The 12,480-nt window shown below is 44.9% G+C and overlaps 1 protein-coding gene across 1 annotated transcript; it reads right to left on the bottom strand.

The window, feature by feature from the left end:
- Positions 1–11,373: 11,373 nt before the first annotated feature.
- Positions 11,374–11,928, bottom strand: Tnp1 (transition protein 1). The gene is made up of 2 exons (XM_070026617.1): positions 11,737–11,928; positions 11,374–11,578 (listed from the first exon to the last, which is right to left on the bottom strand). The coding sequence occupies exons 1-2, from the start codon at positions 11,873–11,875 to the stop codon at positions 11,550–11,552; spliced, it is 168 nt and encodes a 55-aa protein (XP_069882718.1). The 5' UTR covers positions 11,876–11,928; the 3' UTR covers positions 11,374–11,549.
- Positions 11,929–12,480: the final 552 nt, after the last annotated feature.

Genomic DNA, 12,480 nt, shown 5'->3' with positions numbered 1-12,480 from the left:
GGGGCCTGAATGGTAATGAAGCAATCACTAGGGGCATCAGTGGTGTGAGTGACAGTATTCTGTAAGCTCCCAAGTTCCAATCAAGGCTTAGAACCTTTACCCTTTACTTTTCTTTTTTTGTATATATCTCATTGTACCTCCTCCTTTGGTTTTCCCCTATCATCCCTTCCCTCCCCACCTCCCCAACTCCTCCCTCTCCCCCCGCCAAAGTTGTAAAGTTCATTTTCAACATAGTGTCTTGTACATCTCATCGTTACAATGGGTCAACCTGTATCCTTATTTCAACATTTTCTTATTTACCTTCCCCTCCCCAAATTAAAAAAATGTATATACAAGTTTCAGAGCACTGGAATCAAATACAGTGAAAACAGGGGTTGTACCATGGGGGAAGAACATACAAAAAAAACAAAAAAATCACATGGTACATTATAAGTACATTAAAAACAACAGCAAGAAAGATAAAACCACTCGCATCTCTATCTTGGGGTTATTTCGCTTGGCATCATCTTGTATGGTCATATGTACATAGCTTTTGAGCTTTTCTGCTTGTCCTAGATATATACTAGTTATTGCAAATAAGGGAAACCATGGGACCTATGCTTCTTTGGTCCTGGCTTACTTCACTTAATATAATTTTTTTCCAAGTCTTTCCATTTCCTAACAAATGGGGCAGTGTCATTCTTTCTGATGGAAGTATAGAATTCCATTGTATATATACACCACATTTTCTTGATCCATTCATCTACTGAGGGGCATCTGGGTTGGCTCCATATCTTAGCTATGGTAAATAATGCTGCAATAAACATAGTTGTGCTGGTAGCTTTAGTAGTATTGTCTTGTTTGTGATCATTTGAGTAAATGCCCAAAAGTGGGATTGCTGGGTCATAGGGGAGCTCTATGTGGAGTCTTTTGAGGAACCTCCATACTACTTTCCAAAGTGGTTGAACAAGTTTACACTCTCACCGACAATGCAGTAAGGTTCCCTTTTGGCTGCATCCCCTCCAGCATCTGTTGTTATTAGAGGTCTTGATTAGATTTCATATTAGATTACTATGGCTTTGTAGTAGAGTTTGAAATTTAGTATTGATATTCCTCCAGCACTGTTCTTTCTGTTAAGTATTGTTTTTTACTATCTGGGGTTTTTGGAAGTTCCCTTTTCTTTTCTGGAAGGATTGGAAAGAGCAGAGATGGTGGAGCCCTTGGGACACCTAGAGGGTGGTGTCATGTGATAGGTGTATAGAATGGTGTTGATGATAAGGGGCCATGGAAAAAGATCTGGGAGATTGTGTGAGGAGCTCATAAAGTTTGAGACCTGACCTGGAAGAGATGTTTTGAGACTCCTTTCCTTCATTCCTTATTTCATGGGAGAAGACTGACTGGTTGCCAGAGAGAGGGAGAGAGGGGACGGGGAGAAGGAGAGAAGTACTTGCTGCCAGGCTATGGTGGCTCGCTCCTGTAATCTTAGCTACTTAGGAAGCTGAGATCTGAGGATTGCAGTTCAAAACCAGCCCAGGTGGAAAAGTCCATGAGACTCATCTCTAATAAACTACTCAGAAAAAGCCAGAAGTGGTCCCTTGAAGAAAACAAGCTCAGGGAGTGTGCCTCAGGGCTGACCAAAAAAAAAAAAAAAAAAAGCACTTGCTAAAGGGTTCCATGGAAGGCATTGGTACTTGTTTCATAGGTTCTGTGGGTCATAAAAGTGAGTAAGTCTTAGCTGGGTCCTCTGTTCCATCTGAGTCTTTTAGGATGCAGTCATCTATGTGTTTAGAAGGGCTGTGTTCTCATCCAATGTCTTGATTGGGGGAAACTAGACTCAGCTTCCCCTCTGTGTCTGAGTCTGGAGGTGCCATGGATTTCCAGTGATGTTCCACACACAAACCTTCCCCACTTTGCACCCAAACTTTTTTTTTCTTGCTGCCTCCTGGATGCTGTGGGCTGGTGGTTCACCTTCTCAGGTTTGTGAGCAGAATCTTTTGCATTCCTGCCTTCTCCAGACTTCTACCCTGGAGCAAGTCCCCCCAGTTCATTCTGTTGAGGACTCAATGGAGTCTGAGGTTTAAAAGAAACTTCATCCTTTTCAAGGGCAGGCTCTATTTCTCCCTCCTCCCCTCCTCCCCCCCCACAATAGCTATATAGTTTTCTGATTTATTCTAGTTCCCTAGCACAGAGATCAACCCTTTACCATTCTGATCACCCTCCTCAAATCCCACATTTGACAGTTACAAGGTGAATGCTCAAGATTCAGTGGAATGCATTTGCAGTGAAAACCACTCTAGAATCCATAAAAACCTGAGCTTGCAATTGAGAAGGAATGGACAATGAATAAATGCTTTTAACAAGTATTTATTATGTCATCCAGGTATGATAGTGAGTGTTGGAGGCATTAGGGACCAGCAAGAAAGAAACCAAAACCACAATCAGCCAGTTCATAAATTATGTAATAGAGCCTTGAATGTGAAAAGCTATATTCAAGGGCATTTTTGTGCTTTAATAATATAAAAGAGCATCTAACCTACTCAGTGGGAGTTGGGAACAGGAGAGATGGTGGTGACATTGCGTGGAGGACTTCCCTAACAATACTTCTACATATAGTAATTTTTGCTAGAACTAGGGCTCCAGGTGTCCCAACTTCAGGTTCAGTGTTCTTTTAGTTCTAACATTTAACTTTGGTTCTCAATTTCTAAACAGGAGATTGGTCCAGAAAGACTCTAAAGATCCTCCTGACAGCAGTATTTTTTCTTTCTTCTTCTCCTCCTCCTGATGGGAGCTTCAAGGAGTCCCTTGTCAGAAGCTTCATACCCATCAATTCTGTCTATCAATTCCACATGTTTGTGGAACAATTCTGATGTGCCAAATACTCTTCTAGGGGATGATAACATGGTGAAGTCCAAATCATTGCTTTTTCTCCTGGAGATGTCCAGGCCTAGAGTACTAGTCAGGTTTACAGAGCTCTCCTCTTTGATCAAATCAATATTTAGGAGTTAGATATGGAAAGAGCAGCAACAACCTGGGGATCTAGGACAAAGCATAGCTTCTTTGAGGTACTGAAGATGTCCTTGGTCTTGGTGATGACCTAGTTCTTCAGGGTTGATACCTTGCTCACCTTCAGGCATAGAATTTAAATGGTATAAGGGGTGCTGGGGCCCCTCTAACACAAGCCTAATATATGGTGGCTTTCATTCATCAGATGTATATGGAACATTGGCAACTATACTGGAGCGAAGTGGGGAGCTATAAACACAGCCTGGGTACAGGATAGATGTTCAGCACACCTTTATTGACTTAGTGGGGAGGATATTGTCCCAATCTGACTGGCCCTATCACGAGTAATGTAGATGAGACGGAGCTGATGATGGTCTGACTTGAGGGACACTGTGCTCCATTAGGCCCCCAAGACCAGAGCCCTGTAGCTAATCATAATAATATTGCACCCATAGGGGCTGAGGACTCAGAAGGGCAAGCATACAGCGAGCCAGAAAGTGAGATGTGATAAAGCCCATTTGTTTCTGCCTAGGTTGATTAGGTAAAAGGCCTTGGTGCCCTGTCGTAAACTATGGTAGGAATTTCAATGAGAGAGGCGACAGTGAAATAGAAAAGAGGTCTGGTTGCAGCGGGGTGGGGGGAGGGGGAGGCAGGGGCTCTCCTGGGTTTCTAATGACCTACTAGTTGACACCATGGAAGTCAAATGGAGGCAGAAAGACCATACTTAATAGAGTTTGGGTGTCATGGGCTGTCAACCTGTTTGTCTTCTGTCTGTTGGGGAGGAGTGGGGTCTGTCTGTGTTATATGCAGGGGGCTGGGGAAGCTGGGCCTAGAACGCTTCTCTGAGGATGCCATATCAGGTATCTGACTTTTAGTCAGGGAAGTTGAGGCAAGGCTTTAAGTCTGAATATCTTTACAGGTGGAATTTAATAAGCTAAAATGCAAGCTGAAAGAGACATTTCTCTTTTTCCACATCTTTGCTCTCTGCCAACACCTGTCCCCACCTCATGAAGCCCTGCCACCCACCTGCCCTTGCAACACACCAGGCTGGGCATGAAGCCAACCTTTCTTAGATGAAATTGAGACTGCCAGGTCGGCCGCCCCCCCCCCCCCCCCATCCCTCAGCCGGAGGCTCCACCCTTCTTCCTTCTCTGGGGAGACACAAAGGGCTTCTGTGACTCAAGCAAGACTCACAGAATCCTCTTTCTAGCAACACCAATGAGGCCACAGGGCACATCTCCTGGTGCTCGCCATCGCTTAACTTGCCACTCATCAGTCCTGGGGCAACCCCAGACTACATGCTGACTTACTCTACTCCATTAGAGATCCTTTGGGTCCCCTATTTGGTTCTAGCTAATGTTGTGGGGAGTCTGGTGAGGAGGTGGGGGATTCTAGAAAGAAACATAAAGAACTTTGCATTCACTGCATGTGTATTTTGTTCATTGATCTTGCTCAAATCCTCATGTTGATTCTTGAAAGAAGTGCCCTTGACACAGTTTTGCAGAGTGACAGAGCTCAGAGAATTTGGATAACTTGTCCAAGGTCCCTTAAATGTGATGAGACTCATGCAGATGAACGGACTGGTGCCGGCGCCTTTGCTCTTTCTGTTGAAGGTTTGTCACTTTGGGTTTGGGTCAGTTGGTGCTGCTCCTGCCAGGACAGGAGAGATGAGCAATCTCTTTGCTTTCCTCTCCTCTTTTTCTCTTTAAGAATCTTAACTCTGCTACTGAGATCCCTGTTGACTTTAGACACTGATGTGGTCTGGTTTAGGGGGCAGGTGACTAGGGAAATATTCCTAATTTTGTCTCTGTCACTCAGCCATCTGGCACATGAACTTTCTTCCAGTCCTCAGGTTTTAATCTCTTTACCTGATCTTACTGGTTCAACACATACAGGGAAAAGATGGCCTGGTTTAGTACTAGCCTGAATGGTCACTAGCCAAAGGACCTTGGATAAACTACTGGAACTTTCTGTGCTTTAGAAAATTCCTCATACCTACTTCATGTGACTGTGTTGAGGGTGAAGGACGTTGGTACGTATGAACCTTGTAGCATAGTTCTAGGTACGTTTTATAGTCTTATTATTCTTAGGTGTAAAAATTCCTGAAATTTTAGCGAAATGAGCTTCCTTCCCATAGCTTAGTCCACTCCTTCCTTTCTCCACAGCTTAGCATGCTCCCTTCCTAGGCAACACTAGGCCCATGTAGTAATCAGCCTCCAGACCCCCTTTACCTTGGAATGGCACTTTTCTGGGCAGCTACCACCATATAAGGCAACAGGAGCCCCTTAAAGTGACCTTCAGGTCTGGGCAGTTGCAGGACCCCTTACCTACTATTTGGACAGCAGCCATACATCCTAGTCTGCCATGATGAAGCCCCTGGCCCCCACGTCCACACCAGGGTCCACCTCCTAGCCCCTTCTAGCCCCTCCTAAACCTCCTAGGTTATATAGTTCACCCCAGACAATGGCCGGGGCTTCTCACTTCTCCCTTGTGAGAAGGAGTCTTGCCAGCCCCCTTTCCTGCAATAAACATTTCTTTGTTGTCTGTACCTGGATGTTCTTGTGGTTCTCGGGCAACGTCTAATTACTCTTTCACAAACCAATACATAGTAAATGATACATTTAGAATTTAAAAGACGAGTGCTACCCACTCATTTTTTCTTCTCTGATTTGTGCCTTTCCATATGCATGACACAGAGCTAGCAGGTAGTGATGGATTGGATTGGATTATAGTGATACTGAAAAGTCTTATATACCCTATGTCTCAAACTTCTTAAGATGTAAAAAATGCAGCTTAAACATTTTTATATATTAAATGTTTTATGAAAAACTAAATTTGGACCCATTCATTCGAACTAAAATTTGTCTGGGTAAAAAAAAGAACAAAAATGTACAAAAGTGTAATTTCCCCCCAGATATGCAGATTTGTTGATCATTTGGGGACATCCAAGAGACAGGATAGGCAGAAGAGTACAGATGCTGCCTCCCAAACCCTTAGTTCTAAAGGATTAAGTTTAGAAAGCAGCAGAGAGACTGAGGGGTGAGTGGACAGACAGAGAGGGGAGGGAGGGGCAAGGGGAGGAGTTGGGCAAGGTGGGTTAAACAATGGTTTTTATTCATCTCCCTGCAGTGCTGCCTTAGCACAGCCTAGCTTAGCCTGGCAGTGTAGGGCATGAAAAGTTAATGAACTGTAAAAATCGAGGGGATCCTGGGCCAGGCCAGATCTGCCCATGGCGGGGGGGGGGGGGGGAGAGGGAATATATATGTGTGTGTGTGTGTGTGTGTGTGTGTGTGTGTGTGTGTGTGTGTGTGTGTGTATACATATATTTATATATATGTATATGTTTTACAAGTCACTTTTGTAACTTGGACTTTGATTGGTACATTAAAAAAGAAGCATGTAACATTAATATTTAGTTCTTTAACCTACTATATCTAAATATTATATCAGGACACAACATAAAACTTAGCAATGAAGTATTTTGCATTGTTTCCTTATACCAAGTTTCTGAGAGCTGGGCACTTACATTTTAGGTAGAACGTATCTCATTTTGAGCTGAGATACATTTTGAAAGCTCAGTAGCTACCCATGATCAGTGGCTTCTACACTGGCACAAGGAGCTTTCATCTGCTAAATCAGGTTACTCTTACTTCCTGGATTTCTGGAGTGGAAGGAAGGAAAGAGTGCAGTCATTCTACTTAGGAATCAACATGGGAAGGGAGTTCCCCAAGGTCAAGGCTTCCTCTATCCACCTCATCTTTGTCTTTTATGGACATTATAAGGTCCATCTCACATATATTCAGAGTCTGACTTGTAGGATCATTGATGAATGCCAAGGCATGAATATAAAATGTACTCATCCACAAATGCAAGTGGCTTTGATCTAGCTAGTATCAGCTCTGCAGTATAGCTCTGTGACTCTCCTTGGTATGTCTCGTCTGTTAATGCTTCTGATGTTGTTAACAATTGCCTATGTGGGGGAAAATCAGCTACCTTCTGGTTCTGGTGGTGAAAATCAAATGTGGGTTATATATGCTAAGTAAATCTTTTGTGCTGACATACCAGTTTTACAGGAAAAGCTGTATGTTATAAGAGTGCGCACAGAGTTACAGGTTCAAGAAACTGTTCTATGCTTAGAAATGCTATGTTCTTTTACCCTGTGTGGTCAGTACTCTAGAATTCTTTGCATAACAGAGTAATGGTTTCTTGTGTCTGGAGATGATTAAATCTCTTGGGGTAACTAGCATACATATTCTTCTCTAGCAAGTGTCTTCCTTTTTTTTTTTTTTTTTCAAGACCAATCCTGCCCCACTTAAGCTGAACCACCATGTTCTCTCTCCTGGGACTCTGAATTTTGGGACCAGTGATGTAATAATGGAAAGTAAGCTGAGTCATTTCAGTTAGACAAGAGTGTGTTGAGTTTCTGTGAACCTCCCTGGCTCCCACAGAGAGGCCCAGTTGACCAGCTTTTCTTTCTATCCACTGACCTCTTGTATATCCTCCAAATGGATTCTTCCTCCTCTCTGCTTCTGAGTTAGAGAGAGCCTGTTTCTGTTGGTCTAAGCCCAATGCAAGTGGATGTACATTTTGATCAGCAGGTGGGATGGGATGTGGCTCAAAATTGTGCAGCCTTGGGAAGGCCAACAGAAAAGGAAAGGGGAGAAGCCTTACTGTGTGCTAGCTATTTTCTTGTCTCGTCTCTCCCTTTCTCTTACATATTCCTGGGAAATAGTGCTTTCTACATTGAAGTAGTGTGGCTCACCCAAGTTCAGAAGCATCAGAGAAAGACTTAGTACAGGCCAACCCTCTGCAGGCTTCACAGTACTGTTTTCAATGCCAAGAGAAAGCTGACAGATAGTGATCGCTGGGCTGTATTTTTCTGGTCCTTTCCATCTCTTGGGACTTAAACAAAAAGATCAAGGCACCAATGGCTAACTCCTGTAGCCTACTAGTAAGGCTGAGATAAGGAAGATCAAAGTTCCAGGTCAACCCAGGCAGAAAAGTCTATGAGACACCATGTCAATGGAAGAAGCTGGGCATGATGATGAGTGTTTTATCATTGCATATTAGGCTTCCTGTTTTAGGAAGCCTAAAATAGGTGGATCACAGTCCAGGTTTGCATCTGGGCAGAAAGTGAGACCCTATCTCAAAAATAATCAGTACAAAGAAACCACAATGGCAAGAATTATATTTCAGTAGAAAGGATGCTTGTTGGTTTAGGGTCTGCTTTTGGGTGTCTAATTAAATATCCTATTCACTCTAATATTTGTTGTGTGGTTCCTGGATCAGAGTCATTGCCACTAGTTGCTTAGAAATGTAGACTCTTAAGCCTATTCTGGACGTGCAGATTTAGAATCTGAGTCTTATTGGCATCCCTGATTTTTTGCACATCATAGTTTTGGGCAGTGTTGCATGGTATTGCTCTGGGTTTCCAAAGGAAGCAGTGGTTCACTAAAGTTCCACTTTATTCAATCAAAGGGCCCTTCAGTGCTGAGGATAATCCCCATGTATTATGAAATCCAGGCTCTTTATGTTTTCAGTAAACCTTCACAGCTAATTAATTGTAGAGATTCTTGTCTATCGAGAATGGAAAACAATAAGCATGATCCTAATCAGCGAGTTTATTCATCATGGCTCCTTTTCAACATTTATACTCACATTTTTGTTCTCTACAACATACTAAGTTTTGAGGTGGCTTCATGGCTTTGTTTTCCAAGACACATGACTGTGTCTTAATGTGACTCAAGGTGCTTCCTCATGGATGGTATTGCCTCTTTCTCCAGTGTAGTTGGAAAAGGAAGACTATCTCTAGTTTCCACATTTCATAGGAGAGGGAAATAGGTTCTGGGGGAGATGGGAGCATTTGCTCATCTCAGGATCTAAGCAAGCACCAGGCTCAGGGGAGGGTGAGCGAGGCATTGGGTCACAATAAGAGCCTGGAGCTACTCTGTGTAGGGTAAGCTGCCTCTCTCCCTTAGCAGTCTATGCACAGGTAGACAGCTGAGCCTTACCTGTGTGCACCCTGAGACAGAGGTCTGGGAAGCAGTGCATGAGTTAGGTCAGGCAGATATAATGGTACTGAAGGGGCCATTTTGAGAGAAAAGAGTTTCTAACTCATTCAGGACCTGTTATTTCTAGCATTGTAAGTTTTTCAACATATGCCTTGTGAAATAGCTATTACCACTGGCACTTTTACAGATGTGGAAGATGAGGCTAGTGGAGGTTAGAAATTCACCTCAGATCACACTAGACTAGGCCTTCACACACACAGCCAGTGCTGGTTGGTCTTATCCTCTGCCTTGCCAGCTGCCCAGGATTTCTGATTCCCTTATGCCTAAGGTCAGGCTCCAAGTAGCGGTGATGGCTGGGCTACAGAAAGAGATGAAATGGCCTCAGTTGTGTGTGGGAGAAGTGGTCGGTCAAGGTCACAAACCCAGAGGAGTGGCTCAAATGGAATGCAGACACCAGATTTAGTGTTGGGACACTCACTGACTTGCTCCCAGACAGAGTGGGAAGAGAACTTCTCTGAATTGTGTTGGGGTCTAAGCAGAGAGGAGGGGGGCAGGAGGGAGAGAGAAAGCAGAGGTTGGAGAGAGACAGAGGACAGAGGTGGGGATGGAGCCAGATGTGAGGAGTGGCAAGCTCTGTCAGAGCAAAATAGCAGCTTCACCACTCATCAACCGGGCAAAGCACACACATCTGGCACCGAGTGCTCCTACAGGTCAGGAATTAAAGCCTGGTTCTTTCCCCAGGGTAAGCCTATCCTCAAGCACTCACACTAAAAAGCCAAAGAGCAAAACAGAGTCTGCAATTTGCCTATTTTGGTGACCCTCACAGCCAACCTCAAGGGTCATGTCTGATGTGTACCAACTCACCCCAGACTCCTAGCTGCCATTTCTGCCTTCACCTCCCCAACTCGGCCCTGAGCTTTTCTCCAGAACTTCCTGTTTGCCTCATCTGGCTCTACAGACCTACTGGTCCCACCCAGGGTCATCTGGAGGGTACTCAGGGCAATGGGGTGCAGGTCACTGGGCTACAAATCCTCTGGGCTTTACCACTCCTATGAGACCCTACAGAGAGAAATGAGAAATATTCTATATCCAAGTCAATTCACAGGAAGGTCAAGGTGACCCAGAAGAACTTGCAAGGCCAGATTTTTTTCTTCATTTTTTTTTCACCTTCCAAAAAGGCCAAACAAATGATGACTTCAGGACATGGCGTTCCAGAGAAAGTGGGAGAGGAACTGAGGAGATGGAGAAACATCCTGCATCCAGTCCGCATGAGGTCTTCCAGGCTCTCTAAGGCATGTTACGGTGCTCAAAAGACCCACAGGTTCTCAGTCTGCTGAAGCCATAAAAAGGGACAGAATGCATGTTCCCAGAGGACAGGGACTGTCAACACTGGGGCTGGAAAAAGTCCAGCATGGGCCAGGAACATGTTGCTCCTACAAAGCAGAGTTTCCGGGCGGTAACACCACCGTCTAGAGGGCAAGACTGAGGTCATCAGGGGCAAGGAGCAAAGATCTGTCTGTCCTGACTGGCCTTGGGCTGCTTTCCACACGTCTCCCTCCTCACAAGAGTTTAGACTTTCAAGGGGTCTCCATTGTCCAGTCTGTCACAGATTGGACAAAGTGGTTAGGCAGTCTGTGCAGGAAAGTCTATGGAGTGCCAAAGTGCCTGGGTCCTGAATTCAACTCCAATACCAGCTCTCTTCTCTCTCTCACACACACACACACACACACACACACACACACACACACACACACACACACACACACACACACACACACACACACACACAGCTGGAAGTTGAACTGTAGAGTTCTCTGAGTTCAGGTAAGTTCAGGCCACCCCCCAAAAAGAAAAACCTCTTGTGATGTCATTGGCCACCCACCCACCCTTTGAAAGATGAGTCTTGCCACTATGCTGGGCAAGCAAGAAACTAGTCTTTAGGAATCCTTGCAAGGAATGCTAAATCTTTGGCTCAAAACTCCTATGGAGAGAAAGAGATGTACATTGGGACAAAAACAACAGTAGCCAGGCATTGGTGGCCAATGTCTGGAGATCCAGGTTCCAAGCCAGCCTAGGTAGGAAGGTGAGAACTAGGCTATACTCAACAAACTGAGTTGTGCTCAGCCTTGAGGAAAAAAAAATTCTCAGGGACATCACCCAGACACTGAGTTCAAGCCCCCGGACCAGCCCAAAACAAAAAACAAAATCCCAACCCCCATCTGACAACAATGACTTCATGGCCAGAGCTGGACCACCACGGACCACCATGAGGAAGTGTGTTGTATCTTACTTAACAATTCAATACCATCCAGATCTTACCCAAGCCTGTCAGCTTAGAAACCAGTTCCCCTCCTCCCCCAAACCAAAAGATCCAAGAAAATTTTTTTCCCAAGTTTTATTGAGATGTTGGGGGAGAAACAGCCCACATATACATTCTTCATTTCCGTCATTGTCTGTTGCTTTGATCTAACGTGAGGTCTCCTTGGCCGTCTCCCTCGTCATCTTGTTGCTGCCCCATGGTGGTCCAAGTTCACCGGGGCAAGGCTCTGTGGCTGGTCACAAATGGGAGCGATGCTTGTGATGGCCTGGTTGGGGGGGAGGTGGGGAGTGAGGAGGGCAGGTTGGCAACAAGGATCCTTTTCAGCATCTGCCCATTTCAAAGCTCGTTCCCACCCCCCACCCCCGACCAAACCCCACCCCAAACCAGGGGTGTGACCAGGACCCTGAGGGGCCTCTCACTCACCATCATCACCATGTTTCCTACATTTTAGGCTGACCTTCCGGCATTTTTTTTTGTTGCTGCTCCTTTTGACACCTTTGTGAGGAGATCGGTTCTTGGCCCTCCTCGTGCCATGACTCTTTGACTTACAGCTGGTCGACATTGCAATTTCTGCCAAAATGAGGGCCTTAGCGAGGCTGTGAAGCCTCTGCGTATTTAAGGCCTCCGCCTATTATGACTGAGAAGGGGCGTGGCTTAGAAGCTGGGCGTGGCAACGGCCCCTTCAGTACAGCTCAAAACTGGCCTTCAGTTTGGGGAGGGTGAGGGGCTTTTAGTTTAAAGGAGGCTTTCCATAGGGATTGTCATTGAACAACTCAATCTGGGCCCTGTGCTAGGCATGGGGGAGGGGAAAGAAGGGGGAAATAATACAAGTGATCATTAAAGTGTGTCTCCAGCCTGTAGAACATTTAAGTTATTGTGTGTGTGTATGTGTGTGAGAGTGAGGAGTGTGTGTGAATGATTGAATCTGATAGTAGCATGTTATTTCCATAAGCACTGACTTGGAGAGCTGAAGCCATGCCACCAAAAATATAAATTATCCTTCTCAGGGTTTCTCACATCTTGCCATTTTAGACACCATGGAACTGGGTAAGTTTTGGTGGGTTGTCCTGGATATTGTAGGATTTGACAATAACTTCTGGCTAGATATTAAAGGGCAGAACACTGTCATATGGTACGCTTTTTTTTTGGTGGGGAGTTTCCTGGGGA

This window comes from Dipodomys merriami, unplaced genomic scaffold (genome assembly GCF_024711535.1).
Source record: "Dipodomys merriami isolate MVZ:Mamm:240054 unplaced genomic scaffold, mDipMer1.0.p SCAF_1, whole genome shotgun sequence".
Classification (NCBI taxonomy): Eukaryota; Metazoa; Chordata; class Mammalia; order Rodentia; family Heteromyidae; genus Dipodomys; species Dipodomys merriami.
The sequence above is the reverse complement of the archived record's forward strand: the minus strand, read 5'-3'. Positions and strand labels throughout refer to the sequence as shown.

Coding starts and splice junctions, on each gene's coding strand:
- Tnp1 (XM_070026617.1), bottom strand. CDS start 11,875: ATGTCGACCAGCTGTAAGTCAAAGAGTCATGGCACGAGGAGGGCCAAG. Junction 11,579..11,736: donor TAGGAAACATGGTGATGATG/GTGAGTGAGAGG, acceptor CCCCCCAACCAG/GCCATCACAAGCATCGCTCC.